This window comes from Brachyhypopomus gauderio, chromosome 13 (assembly GCF_052324685.1).
Source record: "Brachyhypopomus gauderio isolate BG-103 chromosome 13, BGAUD_0.2, whole genome shotgun sequence".
Classification (NCBI taxonomy): domain Eukaryota; kingdom Metazoa; phylum Chordata; class Actinopteri; order Gymnotiformes; family Hypopomidae; genus Brachyhypopomus; species Brachyhypopomus gauderio.
This window is the reverse complement of record NC_135223.1, coordinates 6,688,604-6,709,925: the sequence shown is the minus strand read 5'-3', so window position 1 is coordinate 6,709,925 and position 21,322 is coordinate 6,688,604. Positions and strand designations below refer to the sequence as shown.

Below are 21,322 nucleotides of genomic sequence, written 5' to 3'. Positions count from 1 at the left end.
ACGCAGCCCATATTATATTATGTTGGCCAGTCTCTAGATAGTCATCAATCACCCGCAATCGAGCTGTCACTGTGGGCAGATTCGTTTCTCGCAGGCAGTCTTCCAGCTGGGGAAAAAAGAACTACATCATCATTAATTTGACTGTGACCTCGGGGCATCTCACATGTCTAAACCCGGGCTTCTCTGAGGGAGCCAGGACACACTGGTGGAGACGCCTCCGCCCAGGACACACTGGTGGAGACGCCTCCGCCCAGGACACACCGGCCAACATTTACTTTCATCGAAGAACTCGTATGTGGAATTCAAATCTGAAGGACAGGCGTCGAACTTGTGTGTTCAGCCATTTGTGTATGTAAAAAAAACTGTGATTGTATCAAGTACAATGTCCAAGAAGTAGCTAAAAATTGTATCATATAATACACATGTATGCGCACGCGAGCACACACACACACACACACACACACACATGCTTGCATGCACGCACATACAAACATACACACTTTAGGATGTCATATGATGCGAGTACAGAGTGATAAATATAAATATTAAATATTTTAAACTAAATAAAAGTGTCACCTGACTGATGACTTTTCAAATATTGCGTGCATCATAAAGTTTTTTTTTCACAATATTGAATGTTATTTTTGCTGATAATGTTTTTAGATAAACCTTTCTTGTCTGTCTTATTAATGGAGACTAATTATCGAATGATGCAGTAATCCTCTAATTAATTTCACATTAAAGCAATTTCCCCACACGTGGAGAGAAGGTGAGAAATATAACAGGTTTGAGTACAGAAGCTTAAAGCTTTCCAAGTTCAGATTAATTGTTAAGCCCAATTACAAATTCGCAGTGTCTTGAAATTTCACTCCCCCCTCTTTCCGTCAACTCGTTCGATTTTTATCCCGAGAAATGCATATTAAAGTTAGAGTCTGGTCATTTTGAGTGGGTTTCTTCTGACGTCAGAGTCACTGGTGTTTAAAACAACCTGCATCTGAGCTGACGTGTTTTATACTAGTTTTTATAAAGCAAAATATGTATTTCTGACATCAACGTGATTAATACCGCAAATGCAACAGAATGTGCTCGAGTGTATACTAGAAGTTTAATAGACTGACTCGAGACTGTATTTTTGCAAATCCTTGGAAAAGCATTTAAGCAAATTAAAGATGGTAGTGCGTTTCGTCCTATAAGCGTCTAGCAGCCTATGGTTACCAATCAATCGGTAGAGTGAAAGTCAGGCTAGCCTACGGCAGCGTGCAGACCTGCAGTCTCGCCTTATTTCTGGATATACGGATCACTCTACAATGTCATATTCACAGTTCGGATATCCTTACTCGACCGCACCACAGGTAAGCCCCGGTCCGTTGACAGCGGGCGCGCGCTGTATTGCTACATTTCCACCACATTGATTGTTATATTGATTCGAACTTGATCCTCGCCAGTACGACTAATAAAGGTGGAAGGCACCGCAGGATTTAAAAGCGATAACGTTACCACTGGGCACGCGGCGCTACTTTTATTCTGCAGATACAGGTAAAGATGCCGCGCGCGCTTCCCTTTTAGCGGCAGGAGGCTCGCGCTCCTCTTTCGATCTTTATCTTTTTAGAAATCGACTAATCGCGGCTGTGCGCAGCGGGTGTAAGTTGCAGAACGACGACAGGGGAGCGAAACAACTGTTGTTTTTTGGCATTGATCCATTAAACGCATTTGTCCTTGGCGGACTAGATACAGACATTGCCAAAAGAAAAGAAAAAAACGAATTCTCTGTTCTCCATGCGAAGAATATTATCATTTAACATGTTATTAATTAAGAATATGGCCATTTGACGTGTTAATGAGAATACGACCATTTAACATGTTATTTCTTTCCAGAATTTTAATTCATGGGTCAATTCTTACGTCTGCGAACTTTTTAAAAACTTGGCCAATATATGTGAGGTTCCTGTTTTCCTGACACTAGTATTTCTTTGCCACGCCAGTTCCTCATGACCACCAACTCTTCCTGCTGCGAGTCCAGCGGCAGGTCCATTTCGGACGCGGGTGTGTCCGCCTCGGCGCAGACCCCCGTGTACTGTCCGGTCTATGAGGGCAGACTGCTCGCCACCGCCAGGCACGAGCTCAGCTCGGCAGCCGCTCTGGGCGTCTATAGCAACCCGTACACAAGCAATCAAGGTTACGGGAATTATGTTGCCTACGGTACCGACGCGTCTGCCTTTTACTCTCTGGTGAGTACCTGCCAAAGTTTACGCCCGGCACACCGTTTCCACTAATATACGAGTCTTTCCAGCTGCGCAACACGGCGGACGATGTAATAAATGTGTATGTCCTATTTGAATGTTCTTCCCACGTCAATACGCAGTATTTTAGATAGAACCGTGCACCTATGGCCATGAACTACGAAGTTGCTTTTAACTTTCTTAACAGATTTAAGAAATATGTGAATATGGGTCGAATCATCACTTCAGCTGGCTTTGTTAGTGTGAGAAACTGGACCGGCTGCGATCACAATAAGGTGTTCCATAACATCAAGCCTAACCGCTGCTGAAACACAATATTAAGGCAAAAACTGTGTTGCTCGCAGGGAGCGTTTGACGCCAAGGATGGGACAGCGTCTGCGCATGCGGGCTTCACGCAGGCTGCAGCCTATTACCCGTATGATGCCGCCCTGGGACAGTACCAGTATGACAGGTATAGAGTATTGGCCTTCATTACGGATTCGGTAATTGCCAATTAACATGAGCAAGACGAAGTTAATGAAGATCTATATCAAAGGCTGTGTTGTATATTGATTATATAATTAGTAGTTTTAGTTTTCTATCAAATTAAAACATATACTATGATAATATTGGTTGGTAAAACACAGTTATTTGCACCATTAACCCTAAAACGACTATGATGCTACAAATGGTTTTCAGAAAGATTATTATTTAGTAAAAAAACTAAGTTATTCTTTAAAGCCTTGTCAGCTTACTATGCGATGAATTTCGACTCGACATGGACAGCTAGAAGGCATGTGTCAGGATTTCACCTGAAGATGTTTTACTGTAGCCAATCACGAAATTCGACGTTCAGTTTGTCTCAATGAATCAGTGTTGAAAGGTTACCCGCGCGCCTTGAACGCACACGGGCACGTCTGACTTCTAAAATGTCTGCTTCTGCCTCGCGCCCCGCCGAAGGCTTTTTATTCCATCGGTAAACATAGCACGAGAAAGCATTCTTGCCATTCCTCTGCACGTAATTACCGGCGAAATTTCTTCTACCATAGATACGGGGCCATGGACAGCGGCACCAGGAGGAAAAACGCGACGCGTGAGACCACCAGCACGCTGAAAGCCTGGCTACAGGAACACAGGAAGAACCCCTACCCAACCAAGGGCGAGAAGATCATGCTCGCCATCATCACCAAAATGACCCTCACGCAGGTCTCCACCTGGTTCGCCAACGCCAGGAGAAGGTTGAAGAAGGAAAACAAGATGACGTGGCCTCCCAGGAACAAGTGTTCAGAGGAGAAACGATACGGCGAGGACGACGAGGGCTCTCAAGAGGACCAAATCAAAAGCGAAACTAACGAAGACGGTTAGCTCTATACCGCTGTTTCGGTAGTTTGCATTCGCTTAAGAGTTGCTGTCAGTTGTTTCGTTCATAGATTTTTAACATAACTGAGTTGAACTGCTGTGTTATCACTTCATATTAGTGTGCTAGGCCTGGCGTCACGTGCGCGTCTCAGATCATGTGTGGCGCATCCTCGTAGTGTGTATTTGAGAGGCGCGTACACATATCTGGACGAGTTCTCAATAAGTGTTTCTTTTCCTCTATCAGATAGTGGAAGTCGAGAGGATAAGGACCTGCAGCTGAGCGACCTGGACGACTTTGACACGATCGAGTCAGAGAGCTCTGAGTGTGAGCTGAAGCATCAGTTCCACGTGAACGCGCATATGACCACCACCGACTCCCCGCGCGAGCACGTCAAAGACGCCTCTCTGAAGCTGTCAGTCGGAGCCTCCTTGGAAGGGGACCGCGATTTGCCAAAAAACTGCCTGAAAACGGCGACAGAAGACCGCGAGCACAGTTCCGGCGATGTACGACAGACCAAAACATGTTTCCAAGACCAACAAATACTTGACAATAAACCGCGAATCTGGTCGCTGGCCCAGACCGCCACCTCCTTGAACCGAACAGAATACTCCTCGTGCATGCTTCGATGTCAGCCTGCGATACCTTCCTCCCCCGCGGCCTCGTCGCCTCTCAACGGCCTAGACAGACAGCAGGATTCGCCGGTCACGACCCTCAGAAACTGGGTAGATGGGGTTTTTCACGATCCCCTGTTCAGACATAGCACTTTGAACCAATCACAGAGCAACACAGCGGTTTCCTGGACCACGACCAAAGGCTCAATCTTAGAGAGCGGAGCGTTGGAGCGCGCGGGAGGCGCGATAAAGACACACGGTACTCTACAGCACCAGGAGTCCAGTAAGGATAACACGACTTTCTCCAAAGCGATGAACAAAATGTTCTGCCCCTAAAACCGCCCTGGTTCAGAACGGGCTGCTTTGGAATTGTGCTGCTGTGACAGTTAACAAGAAAAAATCTTGAACTGTGTTTGGATGGTTCGAAAATATGTTGGACATTATTTTATATTTGCTTGGTAATGGGAATCGTATGGTATTAACTGTTTTATTGTCATTTCACTTCTGAAGGTCCCCAGAAGGATCCGTTTGCTATATTTTCATTCCTCTGTTAAACGCACGTTAAGGTTATGTAAATGTACAACTGGACGTTTACATTTTGGAAAAGAAAACTTTGTTTACAGATTGGTTTTGTTCCAAGCTATTTGTTCATTTTTTGTTTTGTTTTTTTGTTGTTGTTTTGGCATGCATATGTTAAATAGTCTTTATGGAACATTCTTTAAAACTCGGTCATTCATGTAATGACTCGCGTGTCACATTTGAAAAAAAGTCGCACAAGCGCACACGTTTCCTTAAGACTGGGGGGCGGTTGTTCACTATAATAAAGGATCAGTTTTGGACGCGAACGTCTGGTCCTTGTTTATCGAGGAAAAGTGCTGTCCTTAGTGCTGAAACGGACTAAGCTGGACTTTAGTGTCCAGCGCTTTCAATAACTGTGTTATTTTAGTAAAGAACAATCTAGTGTAGAAAAGTGTTGTCTGTATGTAAACACGTTTTCATCCGCCATTTTCTGTCCAGTTGACTTGGTCACAATTTGCCAGGAATTGATTTTCATTCTACTGGCTGTAGTGATGACCGACCTGTATTTCACAATATTTAAATTATAAACATGAAACTAAAACAAATATAGAGCATTGAAATGCTGGAAAAATATCTGGTAGCAATTTCCTCAAAAGTAGCAAAGTCTTAAAATCTAATTTTTATTTTCACCAAATAAAATTAGGCATATAGTAGTAGGAGCTTAAAATGCCTTTCTATTAGATTTATAATAGCAGTCAATTACTGTATATCTTAGTCGTTCAAACCTTGTGGTAGAGAGCGGCCCTGCGGAGTCGTAGAGACGAGCCTCATTAACCCCCCCTAACCGTCGGGTAATTGGGATGTAGTCGCTCATATCTCCCCTCGCCCTATCGATTATTTCACTCCACCTGATAATATTATCGAAACATCTTTCTGTCAAAAGGCCAGAGTTTTCCGCTCACACCGCCAATAGTAGCCACGGCACACATCATTTGAAGTGAAATTTTCCTGACACTGACCCTTCAATTTCTGCGGCTCTCGCCGACCCGCAATTGCCGTCAGCCGGAGACTTTTCCACCGGGGCACGTCTGTAAATGAAAAGGGCAAGAGAACTCGAATTAGTTCCCTCAGATAAAAGGGCAAAAACAGGGAGTCAAGGGTGGGAGTTGACAGTGATGGTAAAATTGTTCTCCCGTGGGGACGGTGTCCAGCGAGAGGCGCCTCAATAATGAATTTTAATGTGAAAGCCCAAACGATTGAGATCTTCCCTTATGTGATCCCCTGGACAAAGGATGTTTTCCATTTAATAGAAAAGAAAGCTGCAATGTGTTTATTTGTGGAACACGGTAGATCAGATAGATATACCGAATGTTTTTTTCCGAATTGATGTTATCTTTTAGCCTCCAGCAGTAAAAATAAATACGTCTAAATTCATAAATGTGATAATAAATTCTAAATGTAACAATGCTCAGGGGTGGAGGTAATGTACTGGAAAGATTTTAAAAAGTGCCTACAAAAAGATGAACGGCGAGCATTAGGAACATTACATACAATAATAATAATAATAATAATAATAATAATAATAATAATAGAAAGAGTAAATTTAAATTAAACTTTAATACAGTATTTACAATATGGAGTACCCTTCGTTCGACTATGTGTGTGTGAGTTTTAGAGAGAGAAAAAGAGAGAGAGACAGACAGAGAAAGAGAGAGACAGAGAGAGAGAGAGAGAGAGAGAGAGAGAGAGAGAGAGAGAGAGAGAGATGGGGTTTGAGGAGGCTGACTAAATCATTCAGGCGTGGCAAATTCAAACACACAGTGGATGGGGATGCTAAATTAACAGCGCTTTTTACATAGAGACCAAATAAAACTGTAATCAGCGGCGCGTTACTTTTCATTAAGTGAGTTTGACAGCAGCGCATTCAGGCTCGACAAGGGAACAGGGCCGGAGAAATAAACTGCTCTCAAACCGAGAGTCATAAGATAATTCCTAAAGCCCCATTAACAACTCTTAGCCGCAGGAAATGGGCTCTGAAAACATCTCCACATCTAAAAGCTTTATCGACCTGCGCAAACCTCGGCCTGCTCGTTTCTATCTTTTTTTTCACTTCCTTTTATTTATTTATTTCTGCTCAACTTAAGGGACAGGGGTGTCCAGTGGTGGTAATAGACTTCGACATAACACATTAACTGCAGAAGGAGAGTCAGGTTAAGTAAAAGGGAGGGTTTAAAGCTTTTAAATGACCAATTAATGAGCATTTTACGTTGCTTGGGAAAAGCGCAAGCAGGAACAGGCAACAGACCTGTCAGTCACCCGACTCATTTACCGCATACATACTGAATGCATAATTGTAGGCCTATAAAAAAGAACTGATCCTGTTGTAATTACAAATGTCCCCACAATGGGGAACATGGGAATTAAACGTAGCACTGTTTAACAATGATGCCACGCTGTTCTCACGAAATGCGCGGGCACGAGATTATAGGCGCAAACGGCGTGTGCGTAATAAATACGCGCGCGTCATAATGTATCGAGCTCACCGTCGGCGATTCATTGTTCTAACTACGTAGTCAATATTAAAATATCTGAACGCTTTACAAAGAAAGACATTACATGTTAGCTGATACCTCGCGCTCAAACACATCTGCATGTAAGCGAAGGATAAATTGGCATTGAAATTGTGGCAAAGGAGGCAACTGGTATTCGTGTCCAGTAGAACCGTGCAAAACTAATAATAAAATTAAACAAATGAGAACTCCCCAAAGCCACCCGCCCGCCCCGAGTTCAGACTAAACGGGCCTCGTGTCTTTGGAGCGCACGAAGACCTGCTCACCGAACCCCTGGGACCGAGAAGAAGGCCTCTCGGGTTCGCGCTGTCATGATCCGCCTGGTAAATATATTTGCACATCATTAGGCGTTCTCCATCTTACACGAGACTCCCTATTTTCAGCTAAGGTCGAATTATCAGCAACATTTGGTCTTAATTAATCTGCAGGAAAACTAATTAATAAAAAGCAATTACCTCTTCTCGCGCGCGATGTGGGAAGTGAAACGCTGACGCAGCGGGTAGGTTGAACATTGCCTGAGTTAATGACATTATGGTCTCGCGGACCACCGGGGCTACACGCAATCACATATACCTCAGCAAAGTGAAGTTGTATCTGACAGTAAACAGGGAGGAGATACAGCAGGCATCTCGGTGAACGCTGACAGCCTGCTCCTCGTGCACCTCTACAGCTCTACTCTGAGGTCTTCCAGTGGGTTAATGCATGATTTATATAGAATTGGTTTTGCTTTATTTGTGATCAATGTTCCAATAAGCCATAAAAAAAAAAAAAAAAATATGTATATATATATATATATATATATATATATATATATATATATATATATATATATATATATATATATATATAACACATGCGTTTACTCGCACAAGTATGTATGCAAGCTGTTTATTATGTTTAGTCTACACAACGTCCATGCCTGTGATTTATCAAATATGACTGATCTTCAATTGTCACAACCTTTAAGAATTTAGAACGGCTGATTTAAGCGTTTAGAACGGCAGATTTAAGAGTTTAGAACGGCAAATTTAAGCGTTTAGAACGCCTGATTTAAGCGTTTAGAACGGCAGATTTAAGCGTTTAGAACGCCTGATTTAAGCGTTTAGAACGGCTGATTTAAGCGTTTAGAATGCCTGAGTCATTTAAAAAGATGACATTCTTCATCTAAGAACTACTTGTGTCCCCCGTGCCTCAAATGGCCACTAAGGATATCAATATCCCCTCCCAGTCTACGATGACCATTACACCAGTATGTCCACCTTCCTTCACTGACATTTCCAGTAGGTCAGGATGTAAATGACTTGGGGTTTTTCTACACCATGTCGCATATATATTCAGATTGCCGTGGTGGCTTCTGTGACCCCTCACTTGTGACAAGCCATGCATGACACAGCAGGCATTAAATAACGATATCCAAACTAAATGATGTGTTTGGGGGGTTTTGTAGCAGAGCTGTTGCCACTACTGTGCCAGTCGATAATAATAATCAAAAGTAAAATGACATGCAAAAAGCCATTCGTGTTTCCCGGCAGCTGCAAAATTGCATTTAAATGCCATTAAAGTTCACCGGATCTGCTAGTCTGATGCGCACTGGTGAGGTCACTTCAGGCGTCTCGACAGCGTCTGGGCAACAGGGCTGGAAGTTGTGGTACTGTGTGTGTGTCCGGAGGGCTGATGGTGCCATTGTGGAGACCTGTGAGGTCTTTCTACACCGCCAGGCAGTGTTTGTGTGTGTCTCTGCCAACCCTATGGTCATCTGCACTGGTCAAAAACCAGAACCAGCAGAAGGTGTGGCCTGTGTGCTGAGCCTCCTGGCTGGGCGTGGCTAGGCCGGAGAACGTGAGGAGAACGTGTGGAAACTTCTGCACTGTGAGCCAGATCGCATGCACGCTGGCACCAGACTGGTCGTCCAAGGCGGAAGGAACCAGGGGCGTTTGGTTGCAGGTCTGGGTCTGCATTGCTCTGGGGAAACCCGAGTCATTGTGTTGTGTTACACCACAGAGGCCGTCCTGGGAACATACCTGCAGGGAAACCTCTGTGCTTGCCAAGGAATTCATACAGAATTACCGTTTCCTTTTCAACCATGAATATCTTCATAAAGCCTCCATTCTGAACCCATCTTATTTAGACTGGTCTGTTATTCAACGTACTCAGTCATAAATGAAGATTCAGTATTCGTGTGGAAGACTTGATAGTTTGGGGTGTTTGATATGTTCTAGGGTATAAGAGAAGGCTGGAGGGTAAGTGTCTAGTAGAGGGGGGGTAGTTGAGGGACAGGGTTGCTCTTAGGAACAAAGAAAGAGAACTCTCTCTCTCTCTCTCTCTCTCTCTCTATTTCCCCACCCTCTCTCTCTCTCACAATTTTGTTTTATTTCTGTAGAGTCATTATGGTACTCCTGATTTTCTATAGTTTTACTACATAAGCATGATTTTTTAGCCAGGAAACACACAAAAACCAACACACACACCCTTCCCCAGGCCTAGAAGGGTCCTTCTCTGATCCTTTAAGCAGGACTTTTTTGCTGAATCATTTTTGTAGGTAGGTCTTGCCCCTGGGCCCCATGCGGGTGGTCCAGATGACTGTGGTGCCCAGGGCAAGACCGAGGCCCTACCTGCCCCCACCTGCTGGGCATGTGGAAGTGGAGGGGGGGGTGGTACAGGCAGGGTGCTCACCCCTCATTAGAGCGCTCAGGTCAGGGTGCCCACCTGATGTCCACTCCTCTGGATGGTGTCAGTTTCAATGATCTGCACAAGATCTATCAGAGTGAATTAACATTCACAGCGCAGGGGTCTGTCATTGGGATATTCATGTTTGAGACACACACACACATACAAAGAGAGACACACATGGCCTCAGCTGCACCCGGTCTCTCCACACACACACACACACACACACACACACACACACACACACACACACATGTAATCAGCAGACAAGAGAAAGGTCACATTTGCAATGCAGGTGGCTTTGTGCAGGGCGGATTCTTCAGGTAATTGGTGGCAGCAGGCTCTAATACCTTTACTCAGATAATAGGGTGGATGAACGTGGAGCATTTCGGCGGGCAATTAAACGTTTCAGAGGTCCCGGCCGTCTGATTTGAGGGCGTGGAGAGCTGGCAGGGCTGCACGCTACCTTATTATCCAATCACCTCTCATCTGAGAGAGAAATCCTTGGCAGAATCATAGCACATTTAATCAGGTTTGTTTGGCTTCTCTTCACCCGCGTGCTGGCTGTGATGTCTGTGGGCGGGAGGGGCACGCCCTTTCAGATGAGACGCTCATTACGGCGGGTCGATGGCACGGCCAGCCCCATGAGGAGACGTTCGATCATGTGGTCAGCTCCAGCAAGCTCCCTGCCATGGTCTCTCGGTCTGCCCTAGAAGTGTGGCACTGTTGTACTACAGATATCACCGCGTGCTCAGAGTAATTAGAAATTAAAGGCTTGATTCAATACATATGGGGAGAGCGGAAGAGAGGGAGAGAGAGAGAGAGAGAGAGAGAGAGAGAGGAGAGAGAGAGAGAGAGAGAGAGAGAGAGAGAGAGAGAGAGAGAGAGAGAGAGAGAGAGAGAGAGAGAGAGAAAGACTTTTCTCTCCCAGGTGAATCAATAGTGACCCAAGCCATGGAAACAGGAAGTCAGGCCCTGAGGTCTAATATGCCCTCACATGCTACTCTTCCCTGCTGTGTTTCAGGGGGTGTGAAGAAATCACTCCAGCCTCCCGGTGTAAGGCTGGGGTCTAACAGGCAGCTTCTCTGATTCCACACTCCAGTCTGTCCTTCAAAACCCAGATATGCCGATTCTCTTTTTGAAAAGTGCACGTGGTTAGAAGCTGTTTGGACTTGCCCACACGTCTGGGCGGTTAAGGCCGTGCTGAAACACGCGGCGTACCTTGGTCGGGGTCATTCCAACTCCAACAAGACCAACGGCAAAGCCCTGCTCCAACATTACAGCTGGGACACTGTGAAAATGAGGGAGGGTTACACGGGGCGCCATGTTGGGAGGGAGTCCTCCTCTACACCGCCTGCCTCTCCACAGGTAAATACACGGTGTACAAGCAAGATTAGTTGGCTTAACTTTTGCTAGGTCCATATTTGTAAACAAACAAACAAATGAGTAAACAGACGCTCACAGCTGTTTGTTGTTTACACAGGTCTAGAACCAGATCAACATAGATTGCCCCTGAAATCTGCAATAATGTATTTTGGCTTCCCAAGTGGCATATCTAATAATAACTACTATCTAATAACCATTATGGGATTCCTTAGTATTACATAAAAGAAATAGACCTGATTTTCTGTCTGAATATGTAGCACTGCCAAAAAGTTATTTCACTGGTTCACTGGTTCTTTCAAGAGTCCAGTAGGTTCACTGGTTTAAAATATTAGGAAATTGAGTTCAAAACCCCCAGCCATTCTCAAAAAGAATTTGTAAGGAACAGTGTATAGGCAGGAAACAGCATGAAGGTGTGTGTAAACATGTTTGTGCTTGTGTGTGTGTGTGTGTGTGTGTGTGTGTGTGTGTGTGTGTGTGTGTGTGTGTGTGTGACTTTTTTTCCTTCATTAATCAATAATGCAAAATGTAACTTAACTGGTAATGGTAATGTTAAAGCTATAAATCAGAAATCCCCTTTTCAGGTTGGTCTGTCCAAACCAGTCTGCTCTGTCTGTCCATCCTTTTCATTTCCCAGTTGTTCCCCACTGGTTCCCAGCATGAATAATAGAAGAAGCTGGATTGTACGCAACCATTTCTTTCCACGCTCGGTTTCACGGGCAGCTGGCGCCGGACGGTGAAACACGGGGGGAGAGAGGTCGGGAAGCGTCTCACGCGTCTCACGTGGCTCACGCGGCTCACGTGGCCCTCGCTGGCCGCACCGGCCTTGCGCTCCCATACAATTTGCTTTTCGTTGAACGCTATTGATCTGTTCGAGCCCGCCGTTCAATTACGTCCAGGGGAGTGGAGCGCGCGGATGTTTGTAGTCATCAGAGCGGCGCTTTGTTGTGTCACCGCTAGCAATTATGCGGGGCCGACGGGGGCCTTTTCCCGAACACCTCCATGTGGAACGGCTGAAATTACGCAGGCCGCTGAAGCAGACCCGGGGGCCTGTCTCCGGACAGCTCCGCTCCTGTGGAGGACACCATGAAGAAAACAAAACAAAACAAAAGCAAGTGTCCCAGAAGTGTCTCCGTCCCCGTGCAGACACTGTCCACCGGGCGGGATACTTGTCAGAGACATAAGGCCTGCAGTCTGGTGTGTTTTTGTGACATACAGTGATATATGTAGCTTTCAGTATCATACTTTAAAACACTTTAAACAGTACTGCAACAAAAGTTTTAATCAATCTCAAATAATGCAACATTACAGGAATGTCACGACTCGAGATGGTGGACGTGTCTGGCACCACTGAGGAAGAATGCACGAATATTTTCAAATCTTTGAACTGGAGCCTTCACTCACAATCTTGGTCAAACCACAGATTTTGCACTCAAAAACAGTTTGAGTATCATTTGAACATGGTGCATTCCACATTGTCCTCTATGGCAGTTTTCTGAACACTAAAGACACAGTTGTGTGGTGAGAGAGGAGGTAGGTTAGACCGGGCCGAGTCTGGGGCCCGGGACCTGGGACCCGGTGCTGCTTATGTCCACAGATCTGTTTGCTCATCCACAGAACAGAAATGACATTCATATTGACTGAAAAGATTTGGACATTTGCGTCCGAACTAATTTGCTTTTCCATTCAGGCCTGTGGCAGCGGTTCAGTAAAACCCGGGTGACGATGGCCAAGCGTCTGAGTGACTCGTACTGAGAAGGACACACACACGAGGAGCATGGAGACATCCGTTAATGCTGGTTTGAACATCACCAAGATGATTTCAACAGAAGATATCCTGAGCCCTGAAGTCCTGTGCTGACCTGCTCAAGGCAGCCGTAACCCTAGCAGGTAACCCTAGCAACACGGACCCTAGCAGGTAACCCTAGCAACACTAACTCTGGGAGGTAACCTTAGCAACCCTAACCCTAGCAGGTATGGGAAGGGTGTGATGTTCAGTGAGAAGAAGCAGTCACACCTGCTGAGTTGATCTGTGTTTATGAGGATCGAATGAGTTTCATAAACCTTTCTACATTCTGCTGTTGTGTAGGCATAGTGTAGCCAAGGTGTAGCTAGGGTGAAACCAGGGTGTAGGCAGGGTGTAGCTAGGGTGAAGCCAGGGTGTAGGCAGGGTGTAGCTAGGGTGAAGCCAGGGTGTAGGCAGGGTGTAGGCAGGGTGTAGCTAGGGTGTAGGCCAGTGGCGATTGCTCTAAGACTGCAAGGGAAGCTCAGCTTCCCCTAAAATGTAAAAAAATAAGTGATCAATTATATACTGTTGTGTGTACATGTCATTGACTAAATATGCGCTACAACGCGCTCAACTTTTGTTCAGAATCAGTTTCTTATCGCTGGTAACGACGCGGCTTTCCTCTCACTCAGTCCCGCAGCTTCACGGTGCTTTAAACGGTGTGGACGCTGAGCGTCTACAGAGTTCAATAGCGAAGCAAAGAGTGCAGCGAAACGAGACGAGCCATTGGATGAATTCTGGGCTTTGTCCCGCCCATCGGACGCTCAGCGTCTCTGGGGGTCTATGGGGCAGTGGGCCGGCCTCGGCTGGCCCGGACGCTCAGCTTCTGCATAATGATTGGATGATCTGTCTGAGGCTGAATCCCTTTTTGATTGACAGCGAAATGAGCGAATCAGCTATCTTTTGGCGTAAACCTCCGCGGGAGTGTTTAATTTAATACTTTTTTTTCATTCTGTTCTGAGTTGAACCGGAGATTTTCCTAATCCCCTTAGCGGAATTTTCTTCGTTAAAAACGACTAGCGACAAATCGAGCTTCTATTTCTGGTGGTTTTTGTTGTAGCTGCATGTGTTTGGAGACTGACTTCTATCACTCAAGCCGAAATTGAGCTTCCCCTCCTTGAAAGACCAGCATCCGCCACTGGTGTAGGCAGGGCATTTGTTACATTGACCAACATTGATCAATTGCTCACACTGACCAACAACTAATACAACTAAGTTCTTACCTCCACAACTCCACAGTACGCATGGAAATCATTGCTGAAAACAGACCCAAAACACACACAAACAGACCCACAGAAGCTATTCAGAAGCTATTTAAGGATCACCAAGCAGCCTATGCACAGCAAACATATAGTACAATATAATGGGTATTAAGTTAAAGCACAGTTATCCTGAGTGGGTTCAGTTAAAGCACAGCTATCTATATATATATGACCTGGTCATATATTATGATTCATATTAAGATCACAGCGTTTAATGACCTGGTCACACTATGATCACAACATTTAATGACCTGATCACACTATGATTACAACATTTAGTAAGTAAGTAAAACTTTATTTATATAGCACTTTTCTAGAGTAGCTCACAAAGTGCTTTACAAAAATGCTTACAAATACAGTGCAATACAGTATAATTTAAATACATTGAAATATATAAAATATATAAAAAATTATAAACATCGATATATAAATACACAAATAAACACCTACTATAAACACAATTGATCAAAGGCTGTTAAAAGCAAGAGAGTAAAAATGTGCATTTAAACATTTAATGACCTGGTCAGAGTATGATCACAGTGTTTAAGACCTGGTCACACTATGATCACAACATGTAATGACCTGGTCACACTATGATCAGTGTTTTATGACCTGGTCATATATTATGATTCATACTATGATCACAGCATTTAATGACCTGGTCACATTATGATCACAGCGTTTAATGACCTGGTCACACTATGATCACGACATGTAATGACCTGGTCACACTATGCATCTGCAGCATAGGGTTAATGACCTGGTCATATATTAAGATTCATACTATGATCACAGCGTTTAATGACTTGGTCACACAATGATCACAACATTTAATGACCTGGTCACACTATGATCACAATGTTTAACGACCTGGTCACACTATGAATACAACATTTAATGACCTGGTCACACTATGATCACAACGTTTAATAACCTGGTCACACTATGAATACAACATTTAATGACCTGGTCACACTATGATCACAGTGTTTATGTGCAGACATTTTGTACAGCTCTGGACCCTTTTGTTTAGACAGACATGATGTTTGGAATTAAAATCTTTTTAACTAGACACTTGCCAAACACAAAATAATGACTGCATTTGACCAGTGTTACTTCAGGCTGAATTTAGTCTCATTTTCAGTACCAAAGCTAAACTGAAAATGACCAGGAAACAGGTTGTTAGCCACACATTCTTTGGCTGATCTGGGAACAGAACCTGGGAACTGAGGGAGGGTTTTGGCTGTGAGTTTGGCCCAGGCTGGCTTGGCTTCCCATTTCATGCTGGCACCTGCCAGGAGATTTTGACACAATGGTGCTCACGGATCAAGAAAGCAGAGAAATTGTTAGGAAAGTGCGTCAACGTTACGACTATGTTCAGAATGCCACATCGCATTTGCCTTAGTTATTTTTCAGGTTACAAATAGCTGAAATGGATATGTGTAAATCCTTCATGGTGACATGCTGCCCTGTGGATATTCATGTGTGCAGATATCCAATAAGACTAAATAATAAGGAGTCTGTCTTTTCCCATTTAAATACACCCATGTAATTATATTACATTTGTCATTCTTGAATTAATGGCCAGCACTAGCTGTCGCTGCATCCAATCGGATGTCTCGATGAGGCTTGAGTGCTACTTGATAGGTTCGAGGCCAAAAAGTCTGTTCTGTTTAATCACAGTCTACACTGCACTCCATGTTCAGAATTTGGAAGACACTGATACCCAGAGGGCCTTGCACATGCCGAGAGTTGGATGAGTGTAAGTGTGAGCATTGGGAATTTGATCCATGACCTTTATCTGACTCTGCGCTCTCAGAACTACCACACTCTCAAAACTACTGACCCACGCTCTCAGAACCACTGACCCACTCTCAGAACTACTGACCCACACTCTCAAAACTACTGACCCATGCTCTCAAAACTATTGACCCACGCTCTCAGAACCACTGACCCACTCTCAGAACTACTGACCCACGCTCTCAAAACTACTGACCCACACTCTCAGAACTACTGACCCACGCTCTCAGATCCACTGACTCCCTATTCTCCTGCGCTTCTGCAGAGCTGTGCAGAGGGGTGCAGAGGTCAGAGGTCACAGCTAAAAAAACATTTGGTCCTGGTCTGTGCCATTTCAGAACATCAAGGTAAAAAACGTTTCACAGCTCACAGCTGTCCTGCCTCACAACACCGTCTTTCCCGTAATGGCCTTTGTTCTATAACGGATTTCACATGTCCTGTAGCTTCAAGCCTGATGCTGACTTCATCGTGATGAGTCCAGCGTTGTGTGAGTAAGATGCCGCCTTGCATATTCTCACCTGCCTCCCAGATCTTCCCCGGGAGAGGCCAGCGACTTCCTGTTCTGACAACCCGTCTGTCATTTGTGCCATCATTAGTGTTAACGAAGCTTATAATTGCCAATAATTAAGTTTGGGCAGAGCTGCTCGTTAACGCGGTGGCCTAGTCAATGAAAATGAGGGATTGTCATCGTCGTGCACTGGACAGGCGAGCAGCAACACACACACACGCACAAACACACACACAGACACATGCGCACACATACACACACACACACAGACACACACGCTCACACATACGCACACGCACACAGGCCAACACACTCAGGACCACATACACACACACACACACACACACACACTCACACACTCACTCACATACGCGCATACACACACACACACACACACACACACACACACACACACACACACACACACACACACACACACACACACTCAGGACCACACACACACACACACACACACAGATCCACACACACACACACACACACACAGGCCCACACACACAGATCCACACACTCAGGCCCACATACACACACAGGCCCACACACAGGCCCACACATACACGCAGGCACACACACAAGCACACACACACACACACATTCACTCACACATGCACACACAGGCCCACACACACACACTCAGGACCACATACACACACACACACACACAAGCCCCCCCCCCCTCCCCACAGACACACACACACACAGGCCCACACACACAGATCCACACTGTGTTTTGTTCCAGTGTTAATTTTGTATACACAGCAACATATCTATTGGGCTGACATGCGTCTGTTATTTTAAAGACCCATTTTACACATTTTGCTGTAGTGAATATTTCTGTTCAAATTTTGTTTGAATAAAAATTCACAGAAATATTTCTGTAAAGTTATTGTGTTTTCAGTTCAAACATGTATTTTATACACTACCTAATGTATGTTTATACTATAAATAAAACATTTAAAACAACCAAAATCACTTATTAAATCAAAATCAAAGCAAATATATTTGTATAGCGCTTTTCACAACACATGTTGTCACAAAGCGCTTTACAGGATTTACAAGGTTAACAATACTATGGGTCCAAATCCCTAATGACTGTGTAATAACTTATTTCAGTACAAAAAAACGGCTGGTGCTTTTTGTACAGAAGTGTTTTGCATTTTTAATTGGCATTGAATTTCTGTATAAATTGTACTGTATTGAAGTACATGTCTCAGCCAGAGGTGGCGCTGTGGGCTTGTGTAGATGCTTCTTCAGAACTGAGCTTCATTTGAAATTCCAGAACTTTGTATGTGTATATATTAGGGCTGGGTATCGATTCAAATTCCAAGAATCGATCCGATTCCGATTCTGAAGATTAAGAATCGATTTATTTCGATTTAATCCGATTTAATCGATTCGATCCGATTCGATCCAATTCGGGGTTTAGTGTTATTAAAAATGTATTTATTTGAGCTGTTTCCTGACTATGTACAGAAGCAACATGTTAAAACTAGTATTATATCAATATTTATCAGCAAATAGTTACTGGTAGTTGGTAGTTACTGATGGCTGGAAGACTGGTGAAAAGGGTAATCATAAATCTACCTTCAAGAAAGGTAATCCAGGACAATAAACAGAGGACATCTTTGAGGTGTCTATATCTGCAACAGTGGACTCCTACTGGGACACTAACCAGTGCATTATTATTATGATTGAAATAATTAAGAAGTCACCCAAAAGCTGTTGCTACCAAATGCATTTTAATTTTAAAAGTGCTCACACTTAATAAACTGAAAGTATAAAATGTAAACGTGTATTTTTCTTTAAAGTGAGAATATAATAACAGAACTGTCACGTTACGGTCCCCGACCCCTCCCTGTTGGGCGTCTACTCGTCTGCGTATCTCCGCGGGTGCGGGTGCATCTTGTGATAATCCTCACCTGTGGCTCGTCTCGTCATCACGTGGGGTTTGTGTGGTTTGTCCATTTAATGTGCGTTCGCGCAGCGTCCTGTGCTCGTCGTTGTTTGAGTCACACATGTTCTATGTATATAAGATATAAAGATTGTGATACACAAACAGACAAACAGGATGTTTCAGACTGAGGTCCTTCATCAGCTGTGCAAGCAAAGTACTGAAGACCCTCTGTCTGAAACGTCCTGTTACTCTGGAATGTGTTAAGTACACTTGAGCAGTATTTGTATAGCACTTTTCACAACTAAAAAAGGTTTAATTTGATTATGTGAAATGCATTATGTATAATAAAACACCCTCTGAGGTTATATACGTACAAAACCTTGATGCCAGGGACCAAATAACAAACGTGTTGAGGTGATTAGCACAGTTAATGTTAGCATACCTAATACCTAACTGACAGCGATAGCTAGCTAGCTAGCTCTCTATAATTTGACAGTGAGGATTTAAATAAATGCATAATTACATCAAACAATACTTGTCTTCAAACTAAGACCAACGTCTGGTTTTATACGCTAGGGTCTAGTGTTAGGGTCTTTCAGTTTTAAATTGTGCAGCAGGTTATTGGTGCCAGAATGGAACAGCGCCGCAGTTTATTGTGGAACAGGGAAAAACGAAATTGGTGAACGTCAATTTGTGAAAAAAAATGTTACCAGTATTAAAAGGATAGTAATGTGATTTTGATAGCCTAAACCACTGTATCAAGGTGTATGTAGTATTATTGTATTATTAAGCAAGGTTATGTGTGTGTTTCACAATTAATTTGTGTGTGTGTGTGTGTGTAGGTGTGTGTGTGTGTGTGTGTGTGTGTGTGTGTGTGTGTGTGTGTGTGTGTTTATTTTTAGGTGCAGGTGTTTCTCCCCAGAGATGGAGCAGTATTTCTGGACCTTTAGGGATCTTTTAGGTAGAAGCCCCCTGATGTTGTGGGGTGAGCGGGTCTTGAAGAGTCCCCATGAGAGGTGAGGGCTCCCCTTATGTTCAGGGACTAGTTGTGTTGACTAGTATGTAGCAGTTCACTTCTGGTTATTGTATCCTTTATTTGGATTATATCACAGGTTTTGCATTGGTTCACTTTATTCATTAAATCCTACATTTTCAATGAGACTGGTGTGATCACGTCTTTCTTTTACTTGAGCACCATTGCTAGTCATATCTGAACTTAATTTCTACAATGGATTTAATATTCAAAGTTCATATAGTGTTAGAGATGAAAGTTTGTACATTGTACCTTCTTTCACTGTTACGTCCAGCTCCGCCCTCCTCCCTGGTCCCACCTAGTTTCCCCGGTTCTGTGCTTTCCCTTGTGTCTGTTCCGCCCCCGTCGTTAGTGCCCACACCTGAATCTCATTTCACTCCCCTGTTCAGTGTATATCTTCCCTTCTGTTTCAGTCCTCCGTGTCGGTCATTGTTAGTAAGTGCATCCCTCTGTCTTCCTTGCCCTCGCTCTGCTTTACCTTACCGTATGTGTTTTCTGTGTCCGTTAAGTGTCCCAGTTGTACTCTGTGTCTGTTTTCAGCTTCCCACTCGGTCTCGTTGTATTCGATAGTTTTCCCCTCTGTGTTGTTGTTCAGTTTTCTATCGGTTGTGTCCTTTATGTTATGTTACTGTCTGCAGCCCTGCACTTTGTGTTTACGTTTGTAGCTGTTCCTGTGCGAGTAACCCTGAGTCTGATGTTCGTTAGTCCTCTTTTGGTTTCTAGTTCTGTCTTACAGTTATGTGTATGTGGGTTTTGCATTAAGTCAAGAGTAGTTCTGTCGTGTTATGGTTCTGTTTTGCCGTCTTGTTGTTAGATGTTTGTTACGCTGATTTTCGTGTACCTGGTAGTTTTGTCTGTCTAGTCTGTTCCTTGTTTCTTTAATAAACTAGTAAAATCTTGCACATGCGTCACGCCTGTCCCCCTGAAACGTTACATAATGACCGACCAGTTTAAGTTGACGCAGCAAGTGTCTTGTACGCCAGTTAGTTCGCTGGCACACGACGGAAAGGATTCGTTCCAAGCAAGCCTGGACAACTTGCAATCCTTCCTGACCAGGGACTCCGTTGGAAAATATGCTGCCTTGCCCTCACTAGCTCCCTGCCCGGATGTGTACAACGGGGAAACCATGTCCGCGGAATATTTCTTTTTTCAGTGCGAGTTGTGCTTTCAGCTGTTGACTTGCCGCCCCCCCCCCCTTCCTGAGAGAGTGTTGGTGCTTTTCATGCGCTCCCTACTGAAGACCAAAGCACTGGAGTGGGCGGTCATTATCCTGTCGAGGTGCTTAGGGGAAGCATGGACAGTGGAGGGCTTCAGCAACCTAATGCGCTCTCGGTTTGCAGGTGCTGCTGTCCAGCTCTCTGTTCGGTGCGGTGAGGAGCACACGCCGGGGAATACTTTTGGGGGAGGCAATGCCCGGACGCGGCAGCCACTCATGACCAGGCCCCCCGACCCCATCAGCCGTGTGGGGAGGATTGTGGGCCCGAGTGCATGTGCCGGTATACCCCAGGTCGCCGCACCCACCTGCATCACCCAGGTTTCCACATCACTGCCGAACAGTCTGGCGGCTCCGCCCCCTGATGAAGTCAGTCTGGCGGCTCCGCCCCCCGATGACGTTGACCCGGAGGCTCCGCCCCCGATGACGTTGACCCGGAGGCTCCGCCCCCCGATGACGTCCATCTGGCGGCTCCGGCC

The 21,322-nt window shown here is 44.6% G+C and overlaps 1 protein-coding gene across 1 annotated transcript; it reads left to right on the top strand.

Moving 5' to 3' along the window:
* Window positions 1-1,025: 1,025 nt before the first annotated feature.
* irx4a (iroquois homeobox 4a) lies at window positions 1,026-5,029 on the top strand. Its single transcript, XM_076971035.1, has 5 exons — window positions 1,026-1,352; window positions 1,983-2,228; window positions 2,585-2,691; window positions 3,269-3,579; window positions 3,823-5,029. Exons 1-5 carry the CDS (start codon window positions 1,308-1,310, stop codon window positions 4,524-4,526), a joined length of 1,413 nt encoding a protein of 470 aa, XP_076827150.1. The 5' UTR covers window positions 1,026-1,307; the 3' UTR covers window positions 4,527-5,029.
* The last annotated feature ends 16,293 nt before the right edge of the window (window positions 5,030-21,322 follow it).